This window comes from Pseudophryne corroboree, chromosome 5, assembly GCF_028390025.1.
Source record: "Pseudophryne corroboree isolate aPseCor3 chromosome 5, aPseCor3.hap2, whole genome shotgun sequence".
In the NCBI taxonomy this organism is placed as follows: Eukaryota; Metazoa; Chordata; class Amphibia; order Anura; family Myobatrachidae; genus Pseudophryne; species Pseudophryne corroboree.
The window spans coordinates 25,693,029-25,709,174 of record NC_086448.1 but is presented as its reverse complement, the minus strand read 5'-3'; the positions used below and the strand labels follow the sequence as shown (position 1 = coordinate 25,709,174).

At 45.8% G+C, this 16,146-nt stretch overlaps 1 protein-coding gene across 5 annotated transcripts in view; it reads right to left on the bottom strand.

The window, feature by feature from the left end:
• ADGRB1 (adhesion G protein-coupled receptor B1) overlaps positions 1 to 16,146 on the bottom strand; it is a 680,829-nt gene that overhangs the window by 261,336 nt on the left and 403,347 nt on the right. For 4 of the 5 annotated variants that reach the window (XM_063921150.1, XM_063921151.1, XM_063921152.1 and 1 more), the window contains one exon: positions 13,108 to 13,272. The exons of the other annotated variant lie outside the window; for it this stretch is intronic. In XM_063921150.1, the coding sequence (XP_063777220.1) occupies positions 13,108 to 13,272 (165 nt within the window). The remainder of the gene's footprint in view (positions 1 to 13,107; positions 13,273 to 16,146) is intronic. 5 annotated transcript variants of the gene reach the window in all.

Genomic DNA, 16,146 nt, shown 5'->3' with positions numbered 1-16,146 from the left:
TTTCCTGTCTACCCTGTACCTTAACCCTTCCTGCCAGGTCAAACTTCCTGCCCCAACCCTGTCAAGGCCGCTGCCAGAGTGGCGCCTCATGCCTTTCGGGGATGGGTCAGAGAGTTGAGCCTCCCTAAACTCCTGCCTGTGGCCCTCAATCTCTCCTAAATTGGGACACTCTACAGGGGGATCTAGGTGGGGACTACTAGGGTCAGTCTGGTAAGGGTCAGTCATGGAAAAGTCAGTATGGTTTCTCATACTCACCGCCGGAGTTGGCAAACCACTTGGGTCAGGAGCATCATTGGGCACCCCCACAGGATCAAACGAGCTGGAACCAACATCCTCTGCATTGCTAGGGGACGTAGGCATACCAGAGGCAAAAGGCATGTGGGGTCGATGTGCCGATCTAGCCGCCGTAATCTCTTCCTCTGGGCTGGTTGATGATGTGGTTGGCTGTGCTGGCAGTTGTCTAGCAGCTGTAGTCTTTTCCTCTGGGCTGGGCTGTGCTGTGCTGGAGTAGCTGATGTCAACGGTGGTTGTGGAACTTGACTCCGGGGAATGGCGCCAACAAACGTAGTGACGATCCCACCACCCAGATCATTTCCCAGGACCACATCAGTTGGGAGACCATCCATGACGGCAACTTCTCGCAACTCTGGTCCAGCTCCCCAGTCCAGGTAGACTCTTGCCATGGGAACCGCTTTCTCCATTCCATCTGCCAGGGTGACCTTGGCAGTGCGACCCTGCAATACTGCAGCAGGATCTATAAGGTGGGGGCTCACCACAGTGATTGAGGCCCCAGAGTCTCTTAGGCCTTCTCCCTGCAGGGGTCCCACGTGGACTGGCTGCAGGTGCCTCCACATGTTGTGTAGGGGCTGTTTGGCCATGCAGGTGACTATCTCCACAGAGTGCACCTGTCTCTCGCCACACTCCATCGGACTGACTGGAGGGGGAACAGTCTCTGTAGGCTCATCTCCTCTCGTCAAACAAGCGAGCCGGGCTCCAGCACTCGGATTTGGGACACGAGTCTGAGGTGCTTGGGATGCAGGACAGTTCATCCTCAGATGTCCAATTTTCCCACAGCCGTAGCACTTCTTCTCCAGTCGTGGCACCGATGATCTCTGATCACTTGCAGGGACGCTGCGGTGCGGTTGCTGGCCAAGAGCACCCGGGTTGGAAGATGCTTGTCTTTGGGGGTGATGAGTTGCAGAGGGGTGTCCCCTTGGTGGTACAGTCTTTTGGAGCTGGCTGCTGGCTGGGCGCTTCTGGCCCTGTGGCCGAATTGCCACATACTTGTCTGCTAACTGGGCAGCCATCTTTAAGCTGGGTGGCTCCTAATCTAGCACCCACTCCTTCACTTCTGGGGCGCACCTGCAGTAGAACTGCTCCCTGCAGATCAGGTCAATCAGTGCGTCCCATGTAGTGGCTTCCGAATCCTTCACCCACTTCACCACGTACTGCCGCAGCTGGTTGGCGAACTGCTCATGGGTGCTGCTAGGATTCTTGGGCAAGTCTCTGAACTTCTTCCTGTAAGACTCTGGAGTGATGAAGAATCGCTGGAGGAGGGCCTTCGCAACTTCGTCGTAATCCCCACAGTCCTCCGTGGCCACTCCTCGATAGGCCCCCAATGCCTCTCCATGCAGAGTGGGCACAAGGTGTCTCACCCACTCTGACTTGGGTAGATCGTGTAGTTTACAAGTCCTTTCAAAAACTTGCAAATGTCCATCAATGTCCCCATCACTGTCTGCAAACTTGGCAAACTGAATACGTCCTGATCTGTGTACAACAGCTGACAACGGCTCCCGGGGTACCACGGCCTGTGGTGCCCGCTCCGCATGCCACATCCGAATGACAAGCATGCGTTCTTGCTCCGTTGCCCTTTCCCCCAATTCCGCTAGCCGATCTGCTAGGGTATCCGGGCCGCCCCCCATGGGACGTTGGGATCCTGGCCCTGCTAGGGATTGCTGGGAAACATTGCTGCTGTGAGAGAGGGCGGGGCTTGTGGGTCTCACCGGTTCCTTACGAAGGTCCACTGTTGGGCCATCTTCTGCGATGCTGACGCCGTCAGTGCTTTCCACCACCGCCCGATGGGACTCCTCCACGCTCATGAGCGCCGCCTTCATGACGCTTCTGGACGCGTTGAAAGGGATATCAACACCCTTCTCCTGGCACATGATCTCCAGATCATCCTTGGACATTCCGCTGAATTCCGCCATCTTGTGCGTTCTCCTGCGCTGCAGTTACTCCTCTCCTGAGTAACTCGGCTTCTCCAATCGGGTGATGAAAAGCCGCCTGGGATGATCCCACCGCTATGCCACCAATTTCTGTGACAGGACGGTCCCGTACGAAAGCACTCGCCACTTTCGCGTCCCGTCTCCTGCGCACAGATTGGAAGATTAGGTCACACGAGGCCTGACCACATAGGGGATTCCCGCTTACCGTCAGTAACCGCCTTTTACTGACTCCACCCACTGCGCTGTGGGCGGGTTTATGCTGCCACCACCAAACTCCTAACCTGCCGTGGCGTTTGGAACCACGGTTCTGCTCTGTATGTGCCGACGCACTGCCTTACCACACCTGTGTGGTGTTGACGAATCCCCACTAGCCACTTGCTAGGCCTCTACCGGTAGCTGGCGGAAGGCGGAACTTGGAGACGTTAGGTGCTTCCCTGGACAGCCGGAGGACGGGGCTAGGTTTGGCATAACCCTGTAGGTCACAAGATGACGCGGCCTTCTTGAGGCAAATGGTATTTATTTGCTCAATAGTTCTACAGAGAACTCTTCCCTATTGCTAGGGGCAACAGCATACAGCAAGATGTTCCAGCAGAATAAGATGGTACAACTACAACCTGGAGGCACACAGGCCTCCTTTTTATGTCAATTTTCCACACAGTACCACAGGGGGGGTAAGCCCTCCCTGTCTTCTCCAACCAATCAGGTTATTTTACAAAATACCAATAAATAAATTACATTTCAAAAGGAGATAAGTGCAATAAAACAATATCCTCCTTCCTGTCACCCAGACAACGTTTGGTATCAGATTAACATTCACTATTGATAAATTTATCACATAGCTTCAAAATACAAATGTTTCTGTCTCATTCACATCTCCAGGCAAACCCAGTGTTTGAGATTACAACAGGAAAGGCTACAATACAAACAAACAGTCTTCCTTCCTGCATCTGCCATTCAGGGTTCGTATATCAATTAAATCAGGTACATGAAACAGGTCCCAAGCCCATAGACCCCGTGATTAGCATCTTTACACATCAAAAGGTTTTGTCATTCACACCTCTCTGCTAGGACAGGGCCATTAGCATGCCACTTTCTACTGACAGGAGATGATTATTCAGACATCTATAGTAAGTGCATTTTAAAACCAACACAGCTTACACATTCCTTCTAAGTGCTGGCATTTGCATTAAATATAACATTGGTGAAAACACAGTAGTAAATATATTTTTAAATACCCGGTGCCTAGCACCCACACTACATTTAAAGATGGCGTTTAGCACCAGTGCACAGTTTAAAAGTGGCGCCAAGCGCCCATTGTCCTTGAATATGGCGCCGGTCACTGAGGGTTAACCCCTTTAGTGCCGCACCGCCATTGTCCACGTGGGCTGGGTCTCTCCGGCCACAGGTACATTTGCGCAAATGCGGACCATGGCGACGTATCATTTGCACCTACGGTAGGTGCATCTGCACACTGATGGTTAATAATAGACAGGCAGGCACAAAGAGCCGGTCGCAACGCAAAATGCGTTCAACTCTGCTCACGGTTGGAAACACAAACTGAAGCTGCGCACACTTCTTTGGAGCACTGTACAGCCGATTTAATGGCATTGCTACTGTACATTAAGCCCAAAGTGAGGCAAAATCAACATATAATATTAATTTATTATTCGGAGAAATGTAGTAAAAAAAAATCATATATTAATGTACTACATAGAAACGTAGAATGTAGCGTCAGATAAGAACCACTTGACCCATCTAGTCTGCCCCTTTCGTATCCTTTAGGAAATGCCTTTCTGAACCTTATTTCTTTGTAAGGATATCCTTATGTCTATCCCATGCATGTTTACATTGCTCTGTCTGATGGGAGGCTATTCCACTTATCCACTGCCCTTTCTGTGAAGTTATTTCTCCTTCAGTTTCCCCTCAACCTCCCCCCTCCAGTCTCAGTTCATGTCCTCGTGTTCTAATTCTTCTCTCCCTTTGAAGATTATTTCCCTCCTGGACTTTGTTAAGACCCTTGATACATGTGAAAGTTTCTATCGGGTCCCCCCTTTCCCTTCTCTGCTCCAAACTATACATACTGAATTTATTTAGTCTTTCCAGGTAAGTTTTGTGATGTAGGCTATGCAGCATATTATTTGCCCTTCTTTGTACGCTCCCTGATGAATTAATATCCTTCTGGAGATATGGTCTCCAGAACCGGACATAGTATTCTAGATGAGGACGCACCATGGCATTACAGTGGCATTATTACTTCTGCTGCTGATTCCTCTCCCAATGCAGCCAAGCACCTGACTTGCCTTTCTCATTGCTTTGTTGCGTTGCTTTCCTGCCTGTATGTCATCTGAAATAGTGACTCCTAGATCCCTTTCCTCCTCAGTAGTTTCCAGTATAGTGCCATTAATACTATATTTATCCTTTATGTCATCTGAAATAGTGACTCCTAGATCCTTTTCCTCCTCAGTAGTTCCCAGTATAGTGCCATTAATACTATATTTAGCCTTTGGCTTTTTGAGACCCAAGTGCATGATTTTGCATTTTTTCTAGCATTAAACTGTAATTGCCACACTCTTGCCCATTCCTCTAGTCTACCTAGGTCATCAGTCATTTGTTTTACCCCTCCCTGTGTATCTACCCTGTTGCATGTCTTTGTATCATCTTCAAAAAGGCATACTTATCCTTCTATTCCATTTGCAATGTCACCAATATAGATATTAAAGAGCACAAGTTCAAGTACAGATCCCTGGGGTACTCCACTGGTAACATTTCCCTCCTGTCTATTTACACCTCTCTGTTTTCTATCCTGCAACTAGGTTTTCCATTTAACTGTTTTATAATCCAATCCCAAGCTTTCCAGTTAATTTAGCAGTCTGCCATGTGGGACAGTGTCACAGGCCATACTAAATTCTAGATATTTGCTTCATCTACAGCCCCCCATTGATCTATTATTTTCGTCAAGGAGTCAAAAAAGTCAGTAAGATTTGTTTGGCATGATCTCCCACCAGTAAATCCATGCTGTTTTGGATCCTGGAAGTGGTTTGATTTAATCTATACCGCAACATTTTCTTTTAATAGTTTTTCCATTACTTTCCTTACTACTGATGTAATGCTTACAGGTCTGTAGTTACTTGCTTCTTCCTTGCTTCCACTTTTGTGCAGTGGAACTACATTTGCTATTTTACAGTCCTCTGGAATTACACCTGTATCTAGTGACTGGTTGAATAATTCTGTTAATGGTGCTACCAGCACATATTTTAGCTCTTCCAGTATCCTTGGGTGTATCCCACCTGGTCCCATTGATTGATACTATCTGTATTCGCTTTGTTCCAGGGCTACGTTACTGATCCTTTTCTTGGTAAAGGACGATTATCAAGAGATCTACTAATGCACAAATCCTAAATATACTATACTGTAAGTTGTTGTTTTTTTCTTTAAATAACAAGTAAAGTACAGTTTAAACATGCATTTTCCTTAGCGGCCTTCCTATAAACCATTATCTCCTTTAAAATCCTCTCTGGAGGATAGACAAATATGGCTGCCAGACACAGACTCTCAGCACAGCATGTGCTGTCAGGGGGTGCAGAAGGAGTAGGAGGATGTCACAGAGCAGACAGGGCTAGAAGGTACGTTTGAGAGCCTCTCTGCACACTATACATATGTGACTGTGGCTGCCATGGTTACTGAGCCAGCACAAGTGCTTGAGCAACGTTCCACAGTGTTCCAGCAAATTAAGCCCTGCATATCATATATATTTGAAAACGTAATTGGTGCTTATTAAGTATAGTGACAAAAAGTACAGTATAATTTTATAAAACAGACTATCCGTTTCAATAGCCAAATGCACAAGCCCGCCCATGAGGCTCCCAGCACAAGTCCATGACACACCCATCCCACTCCCACTTCACGATCATAAACACTTCTTGTGCTTATCTTTGTTACTACCCAGGCTCTACCCATATGCAATGGTCTTCTCATGTACTTGCGATTAAGTGCGCAACCGCGTACCCATTTGCAAATGCAGTTCTCCCGTGCGCAGTAAGGGTTTCTGAGGATATTCACACACGCACAGTAACAAACCATCGGCCATTTGCGAAAACATCATCATTATGTACAAATCGGAATCAGACCCTAAGTCTAATTACAGAATCACCACGACGCTCGTACATATACAACATGTACGGACAGATATTTGTGATTTGCTAGTCTGGGCAAAATTTGCTCCCAATCTACCCATATTTAATTCTGTGGACGGCTCTGCTCTTCTAACGTCCACTATATGGGACATCACGCTCTTCCATAACTTCATCTCCACCCCTCCTCTCCCGATAACCTTTGTATACTGCACCAAATCAACGTGTATTGTCACAGGTGTATATTAGAGATTGGAGTGGTTCTCATGATGCCCTCGGAACCAGGTTACACAAACACCCAAAGAACTCATCACATGTTTTGTTATAGGTGGTCATTAATGAAGTGTCCCAGGACATTCACATCAGACAATCATCACAGGGTACAAATGAATACAGTAAGTAAACAGCTTTGTGAAATAAAAACATATATATATTTTATGTGATATGTTCCATCATACAGTATAACAACGCTGCAACGTCGCAGGTGATATTGGCCAATCGGCTTAATATCGCGGTATGGCCACAACCTCATAGTTATGAACCCAGCGCCATTAATGTTGATAAAGGCAGTCAGAGGATGACCACCGTTAATCTGTGAGTTAGGTAATTTTACCAGACGGGGCCTCCAAGATGTTATGTCGCTGCTTGGGACCAGATGGGAGACATCAATCATCCAGTCCAGATGCTGATCCCCCACCCAAAATGCTCCCCACCCATGCAGCGTGTGTACATCGTATCTGGAGAAGCTCCAAGTCTCCGTAGCTTCTTTACATTGAATATGATGTACGCGTCACCTTGAATACTGTGTACAATTCTGGGCACCTTACTACAAAAAGGATATCCTGGAGCTAGAAAAGGTTCAAAGGTGGGCGACCAAACTAATTAAGGGTATGGAGACGCTGGAATACGAGGAAAGGCTTGCAAGACTAGGCATGTTTACACTGGAAAAGAGGAGATTAAGAGGGGACATGATCAACATTTACAAATATATAAGGGGACAATATACAGATCTTGCGCAGGACCTGTTTTTGGTTAGATTAACACAGAGAACTCGTGGACACTCGCTCAGGTTAGAGGAGAGGAGATTCTGCACAATACGGCGTAAAGGCTTTTTTACGGTAAGGACGATACGTGTTTGGAATTCCCTGCCTAAGGGAGTTGTAATGGCCGACTCAGTCAACACCTTTAAGAATGAGTTAGATAAATTCCTAATGGATAAGGACATCCAGGGTTACGGGGCATAGTCACGCACTATGGTTATTATAAAAAAGAGGGGTAAAACGTAACGGCAGTCATCAACTTCAGTCAAAATTTTATACAAAATAATCGTGCATAGGAGACCACAAATAGGTTTAACTTGATGGACAATTGTCTTTTTTCAACCTTAGATACTATGTTACTATGTATGTCATTTTGTCATAGACCATTGAAAATTCATAGACTGTAATATAATTAACAAGTGTTACAAACACTGTAAATTGATAAAATCACATAAATATCATGCATCTGGAAAACACAGTATTAAGGTGTAGGGTCCTGTAATGTTTGAGGTGCGAGGTTAAAAACAGGTGGATGAGGCATAGTGGAGAGTTACAAAGGAGGGATGTGGTGGGAGATAAAAGTAGGGGGGGGGGGAGCTGCTCCTGGAATATCTCTCCACTCAGGCCATATAAAGATGCTGATATAGAGCAATGTATTAGTACAAAGAGTTTACGGCTATTGAAGCGATAGCAGCTGACAGCTAACGTTTCATTCCAGAGTCTATGACGCTCATAAATAATAACTATACATCGATCATCTCCAGATAATACCATACGACCATAACCGACCCTTCCGTCAACGCAGTCTGACCAGGACACACAGTGTGAGCTCATAAAATAGAAATTAAAATTGCACTACTGGGACGCACAGTAACAAATGACCACATTAATGGTGCAGCAGGTTATTTTCCTAAGCCTTAAACACTCAGTACTGGTCCGTAGGAGGCGCTAACAGCATTGCATATAATTATACATGTAATGATATATATATTAATATTATAATCTGGAGCTATCATTAGAATGTAAGGTTTGCATGTAACAAGTGAGGCAGCAGAACAGATCTGAAAGGAGGCATAGTGTAGGTCGGAAGACAGAACATACCGGGCAAAATACCAGCATGCCGTGTAATGAGAGGTCTATCCTCTGCAGCAAAAGGGTCCTGTGTACAGTACAGTACCTATATTCTGGCATTATCACATGAAGGATAAATGGGTTGTGAGGGTGAAGTCATAATAAGGTTATGTTTTAAATAGGCTCCTCCCCATTCTATGACATCAGGCCGGGGTCAAAGAATGGCTCAGGCCGGTCCTCGTACCTCTCATGCTAATGGGGGTAATGTCATCCTTATGGGAAAAAAAATTCCACAGCAAAATATCAACTTGCCGCCGAACTGCCGGGGAATTTGATGGTTTACCCCAGTTACCCTGCGACTTCGTCCCTGAATTGTCATATGAGGGACATTTAAAAGTTTCTTAGGATTTCCAGAAAGTCTTAGAACAATTACACCCATATTTGCATTCCCCCCCAAACAGATACATTTTTAAACTACATGAAAATGCTGGATCACTGGAATCGGACGCTTTCGCCTCTTCCCTTCGTTCTCTACCTTTCCAGAGTTCCATGGTGAGTACAGGGGCTATTTACTAAGTTTTGGAGAGAGATAAAGTGGACGGAGAAAAAGTACCAACCAAGCTCCTAACTGTAACTGTCATTTTTGAAACACAGCCGGTAACATGGCAGTTAGGAGCTGATTGGCTGGTACTTTATCTCTTCCCATTCTCTAAGGCTTAGTACATAGTACATGATATATTAACTGGAAACTTCTGGCGCATACGGGAGTCTGTATCGCTCCTGAGGGAATGTGCCGGGCACTATAGCTTTGCTGTAGGGTTGGACATCGGAAACAGATGTTTGGCAGCCATAGATGTTCCCGAACAACTGGAAATGCTTTTCCATTAGATGCCGGGATTGCGGCGGCAGCCACCACGGCGCGCTTTATGATGGCTTCACCGATGGGTACTGGCGTCCACCATTCAGCTGCGCATGTAGCCACAGCAGAGCTACTTTGTACAGGCGCTGTCCTTACACACCAGTGAACCATCCATGGTTAAGCTCATCAGCCAATCAGCTCCTTACTGCCACATTACAGACTGGGTTTGAAAAATGACAGTTAGGAGCTGATTGGCTGGTACTTTATCTCCATCCACTTTATCTTCAGCCACGGCTTAGTAAATAGACCCCTTTATTTTTACACTGCAATCTAAATTTCAGTTTGGACAGACCCCACACAAATCTAACTCTCTCTGCACATGTTACACCTCCCCCCCCCACCTGCAGTGCCCAGTTACAGTACTCACATTTTTGCTTTACTTGCAAACCTGAATCAGGTCCACAATAAGCTCAATATTATGGGGTGTATTCAATAACTGTCGGAAGCTGCCGTCTTGTCAGAAAGACGGCAGCTTCCGGCAGATTTCGGTCGAAAGGGGTTCCGACCTATTCAAAAAAGTAAAACATTTTCCGACAAGTGGGGAATTCCCGACTTGTCGGGAAACACGTGGATCGGCAGAATAGCTGACCATCTGTGTGCTTCTGTCGGAAATGGGGCAAAATCCGACAGGTTTTGGCCCCTTTTCCGACAATCTCAATCCGACTTAAAACAAGTCGGATTGAGGTGAGGAGACGGGGAGCGGTGCGGCGGGCTACGGGGATGAGAGGTACCTTGCCTGGCCGTCCATCGGTCAGGCACCTCTCTCCCTGCAGCGCCTCCCCAACCCGCCACAGACATCACTCTCCGCTGCCGCAGATGCTGGCAGCTCCCCCTGCCGCCATCCTGCTCCCCCTACCGCCCACCGCCGTCAACTCCCCAACGCTGGCCGCCACCATCACCTCCCACATGCCACCGCTGTCAGTACACCCGGCAGCCGCTGACAGCTGTCAGCGGCAGAACGGAACTCCGGGTACGGTCAAATCCGACAGCCGGATTTGACTCAAATCTGACAGCCGGATTTGGCCGATCATTGAATAGCCCTTGGCGGATCCATTCCGGCAAATGTATGTCGGAATGGATCCGACACTTATTGAACACACCCCTATGTCTACTTCTTCTACAGGATATCATGCAAAAGTTCATTTATTTTAGTAATTCAACTTAAAAGGTGAAACTAATATATTATATAGACTCATTACATGCAAAGTGAGATATTTCAAGCCTTTATTTGGTATAATGTTGATGTTTGTGGTTTACAGCTTAAGAAAATCCAAAATCCAAAATCTCAGAAAATTAGAACATTACATAAAATCAATAAAAAAAAGGATTTTAAATACAGAAATGTCGGCCCTGTGAAAAGTATAATCATGCTTATGTACTCATTACTTGGTTTGGGCTCCTTCTGCATGAATTACTGCCTGAATGCGGCGTGGCGTGGATTCAATCAGCCGGAGGCACTGCTGAGGTATTACGGAAGACCCGGATGCTTCAATAACGGCCTTCAGCTCTTCTGCATTGTTCCGTCTTATGTCTCTCATCTTTCCCTTAGCAATGCCCCGTAGATTCTCTATGGGGTTCAGGTCAGGCGAGTTTCCTGGCCAATCCAGCACAGTAATCCTACGGTCATTGAACCAGGTTTTGGTACTTTTGGCAGTGTGGGCACATGCCACAAAGTGTAGGGTCATGCACGCGCACTGCGGGCGGTGCACGTGTGCAGAACCGCCGAAGGCAGCTGCTGTGTACAGACGCGCGGCTGCGTTCGACTCTTAATCGCCCCCTTAATTCACTTTTATGGCATCGGGCAATCAATTTATTGTGGTCTGTGTTGTACAGTAGACATAAGAATCTATATTGGACAAATGCCATCAGAGGAGAGTCTATATGGTACACTAGCCACTAAAAAGGATTGTATTGTACCATAGTACTGACTGTACAACAGTAAACATGGTCATGGAGTATAATGTCTCTTTATCATTTACAAACACAATACAGATTGGCAATTCTGTAGAATGGCGGAGCAACTGCAGAGCCCGTATAATACTGTATATTGCTGGAGCGTCACAGCTCTGCAGAGGCACCCGTTCCACAATGAAATTCGGTGCATTTGGCACTTCTGCCACAACTTATTTTATCTCTAATCTAGAGTGTAAATTGGTCAAATGTCTGTTCTATAGAACACATGGCGGCGGCAAAAAAACAACTGCGCATCAGAAAATTAATCTGTTACAAAAATGTTAACAATCAGAACACGTTTTGGGAGAATGAAATGTAATCTGTCCTGTTTGTTTCTAAGAAAATAATATATATTATAGACGGATACAACATATTGTCAGAACTCTCTTCACGTCTGTAGAAGGCTGTAGATTCATCAATGTGCTGACGAACACACACAACCTCCACCTGTGTATGTGTTAGAAGCTCTCAAGAGGCATTTGGTATGACCATAGGGGGCATTCTGCCAGCCTGACCTTCCCTGCCAGGAGCCATTGTCCTGCAATCTCACTGCTTCTCAGACGTATGATTGTAAACACAGTTCCAAAGGACTCAACGCTCACTCAGCCATCGCCGGCAGAAAGCACATTATAGCTGGAAAACATTGCGCCAAACATTATTTTTATCATCATTATATCAGTAACTATCTAATGTTTATTAATTATATTTACGACGTGGAACGGCCGATAACTTTCAATTTTAATTTTAATAAACACTGACAAAAAAAAAAAAATGAATATTTTACAAACATTTTAGCAAAACTGAAATGGTTTGGACATGGGATCTTCCCCATCACAATATGTCACCAGATGTAATGTCCAAACACGACCTCTCTCCGCTCTGCACAAGATCTGCGTCTCTCATCCACACGCATTACTTGCTCCTATTCACGATCGCAGGACTTTCTTTGGGCTGCACCCAGTCTGGGGAATGCCCTCCCATGCACAATAAGACTCACCTCTAGTCTCCAAACCTTCAAGTGATCCCTGAAAACTCACCTCTTTAGACAAGCTTATCAATTTCCGGAGCCCCCACACATAATCTTCAGTGCTTCCCTATCTAATTACATCCTCTCTGTACAGACCACACACATCCTCAAATATTTTGTCTTTGTTCACTTTCACATCCTCCTGACCCCAGGGAAACATCACTGTGTGACCATATCATACAGCCCACCAAGAGCCCCTGCAATCTGTCAGGACCATTATGCAATAGGTAGCACCTATCCTTGTGTATCAATGCTTATTTCCCTATAGAGTGTAAGCTTGCAGCAGGGCCCTCCTACCTCTAGGTCTGTTATTACCCAGTTTTGTTCTATTACTGTTATTTGCAATTGTAGAGCGCAACGGAATATGCTGCGCTATAAAAGAAACTTAATAATAAATAAATACTGATGACTGCCATTACAAAATGCCCGATAACAACAAAAGTAATTGAAAATGATAACTTTTGGGGGGGTTTTCTATTGCAATAATATAAGTAACTGGGACATCAGACTGAGGACAGGGCAAAAACAAAAGTGAATAAAAAACTTGCAATACTCCTGTATCCATGCCAGTTGGAAGCAAAATAGCAAAATCACACTAGATAAATAATTCCCCTTCCCCCACCTCCTTTCCTGCTAAAACTCAATGACATTCAGTAGCCAGTCGTGACTAGATGCCACCCAACCAGGTGTCCCCCTCTCGTAGTATATACCAGCGATCACAGACAAGGCCTTACACTGTTACCTGGACACACGGCGGAGTTATTACATTGCTTGTGCTCCTTCAGAGGCCCGCTGCAGTGTGTACTGTACGAGGAGGAGACACAGAACCTGGTCCTGGACTTCAGCCCCTCTCCGCAGGTGGTAGAACACACGCTCCAGGGTGACCACTCTTCCGCCGCCGGGTCTCCTGTTCCGGGGACAATATAAGAATCATTAGAAAACAAGAATAACAAATGTCAGTTATATTTTAGATGAAACAAAGAAATATTCGTTATATCTTAGATGTAGCACAGAAAAGCTGAAACAAAAGGAATCAGCTGTGTGATTTCCTGACTGATCTTCCTCTAAAGGCATCAGCTGTGTGATTTCCTGACTGATCTTCCTCTAAAGGCATCAGCTGTGTGATTTCCTGACTGATCTTCCTCTAAAGGCATCAGCTGTGTGATTTCCTGACTGATTTTCCTCTAAAGGCATCCGCTGTGTGATTTCCTGACTGATTTTCCTCTAAAGGCATCAGCTGTGTGATTTCCTGACTGATTTTCCTCTAAAGGCATCAGCTGTGTGATTTCCTGACTGATCTTCCTCTAAAGGCATCAGCTGTGTGATTTCCTGACTGATCTTCCTCTAAAGGCATCCGCTGTGTGATTTCCTGACTGATCTTCCTCTAAAGGCATCCGCTGTGTGATTTCCTGACTGATCTTCCTCTAAAGGCATCAGCTGTGTGATTTCCTGACTGATCTTCCTCTAAAGGCATCCGCTGTGTGATTTCCTGACTGATTTTCCGCTAAAGGCATCAGCTGTGTGATTTCCTGACTGATCTTCCCCTAAAGGCATCAGCTGTGTGATTTCCTGACTGATCTTCCTCTAAAGGCATCAGCTGTGTGATTTCCTGACTGATCTTCCTCTAAAGGGATCAGCTGTGTGATTTCCTGACTGATCAACTGAAAGGTGCAGAATCCTGGGATATTCCTTCCCGTTTACTGCCCTCCCTTCCTAATATCATCCTCTTGTTTAATGATGGAGCATTACAGGTCTTGAAGGGTTGGCAGGAAAATGTGACTACAGTAAACGGCTAGTAAAAAATAATAATAGATGTGCACACACAAAAAAAGTGTATTTCCACCCATCTGCAGAGCTGCAAAAATCTGAAGAGGCGCAAGTCTCTGCATCGGCGCCTAGGTGTGTAATTGCACCTGCCCTATCAGAGACGCAAAATGTGCATGACCACGCCCTTGCAGAACCACCAACAGCAGTAAGGCTATTCCATGTATTATGGGGTGTACTTTGCTAGGTTGACACTGTGGTGTCAACATTATGACTGCATCCTGTATTTTGCTCCCGAGCATTGGGGTGGATCGAAAGCTGGAACGTATATGGCGGAGCTGGTATATGTGAGAAGGGCCCAGCAATGCTGCTTGATCTCCTCCATTGTGTTTACGGCCACTCACCAAAAAAACATTTTAGTTAAGGATGGAATAATAGAATTTCCATAACCCCCAAAGCGTTTTACATCTCAATTACGAGTTTTCCCAATTCTGTCATTTAATCTCAATGAAAAACAAAAAGTTTATAGATTTTCTTTTTTTTTTAAAAGATAATTCTGGGGGAAATGATCCCACCGCCCAACAGCTGTCCCGTAATCCCATTACAGGTGGGGCGATTCATCGGCGCACCAACGATTTTGGTTCCCAAGGTGCCAGCTGGAATTCTTAGCGCTAGGACCACAGCAGGCATTCTGTGACACAGAGAGAGCGCTAGTGTGAAGGGGTGAGGGTTCAATGACATAATCAACTGATGTCATTCTTTAACCCAGGGTATATTAGTCTTCAGTACGGACACTCTGATGGGTCTGCCTTACTGTACTAATTGGATTACTAATTTTATTTAACACTCTATCTACTGGTGGCTTTCTCCTGCATAGGGTTTACTATGTAACAAGCAGATAATGTGGATGCAAAGGAGGTACTTTGAAATTAGGATGGCATAAGCGACATGGGTAGAGAGTGGGTACATAAATAACAAGAGAAGAGTAGGGGGCATATGTAAAAAGGGGATGGTGGTGGGGGGGAGTGGCAAGGGGTGAGTGGGGAGGTAGGGAAGAGTGGGGCACATGTAACAAAGAAAAAGTGGGGAACCATAAGTGACAGGGGGACAGTGGGACTAGTGAATGTTGGGGGTCCGTGGTCCACGTGCAGCCCACGCCCCATAGTTCCCTCTGTGTAACTCGGTCCAACAATCTTTCTACATCGCTCCTAGAAATAATCCCTCACAGAGGACTCACATGCCTGTATAGATAACTCTCAAATGCCTTATATACATAGTCACCGGATTCCTCATGCTGCACACTCTGCAATGCCCAGTTATCGGTTGCCCGATGCCCCTACGTATTGCCGGCAGACAGATGGGTGTAGGGTACCTTATACTTATATAATGTGTATAAAACCATGATAGAAGGTGCATAAGTAACTACTGAAACCGCTCCAGTACAGACTTCACTTCCTAATTATAATATATGTTGTTGTTTTTTACATGGGGTTGCTCATTAATCCCAAACCATCTCAAGGTGTACTGGCCTTTTTAAATTGCCCAGTAAGACAGCGCAGGGCCCGGCCGCTCCCCACCTGGTAACTCATCCTGAGAGTGAAGACGTCTTGCCGGTCAGCAAACTGCAGACACAGCTGCTTTCAGGACACTTTGAGGAGTAATTGTCTCCGTTTTCTAACTCACAGCTGTGTGCTCCACAGTGAAATATAGGACATTGTTAGGTACCCACTGGGAAGACAGATAAAGATTTTCGGGCCAGCCGCAGGTGGCAGGCTCTCAGGAATATATACATCAGAAGGAAAGGATGTTACATTTCCAAAGAGTTTTCACCACACTTTTCCAGAGGTACAATGCAGTATTAACCAGGCCTTGGGTGCCAGTGCCCCAACGCAATCTGTTTACATGCCTGCCACTGACATCAAACTGGTGGATAATGGATTGCCAAGTGCTGTAGCAGCTGCTAAAATGTAATATATCAGGTGTGATGGAACCCGAGCCTGCAGTTCTCAATGTACAA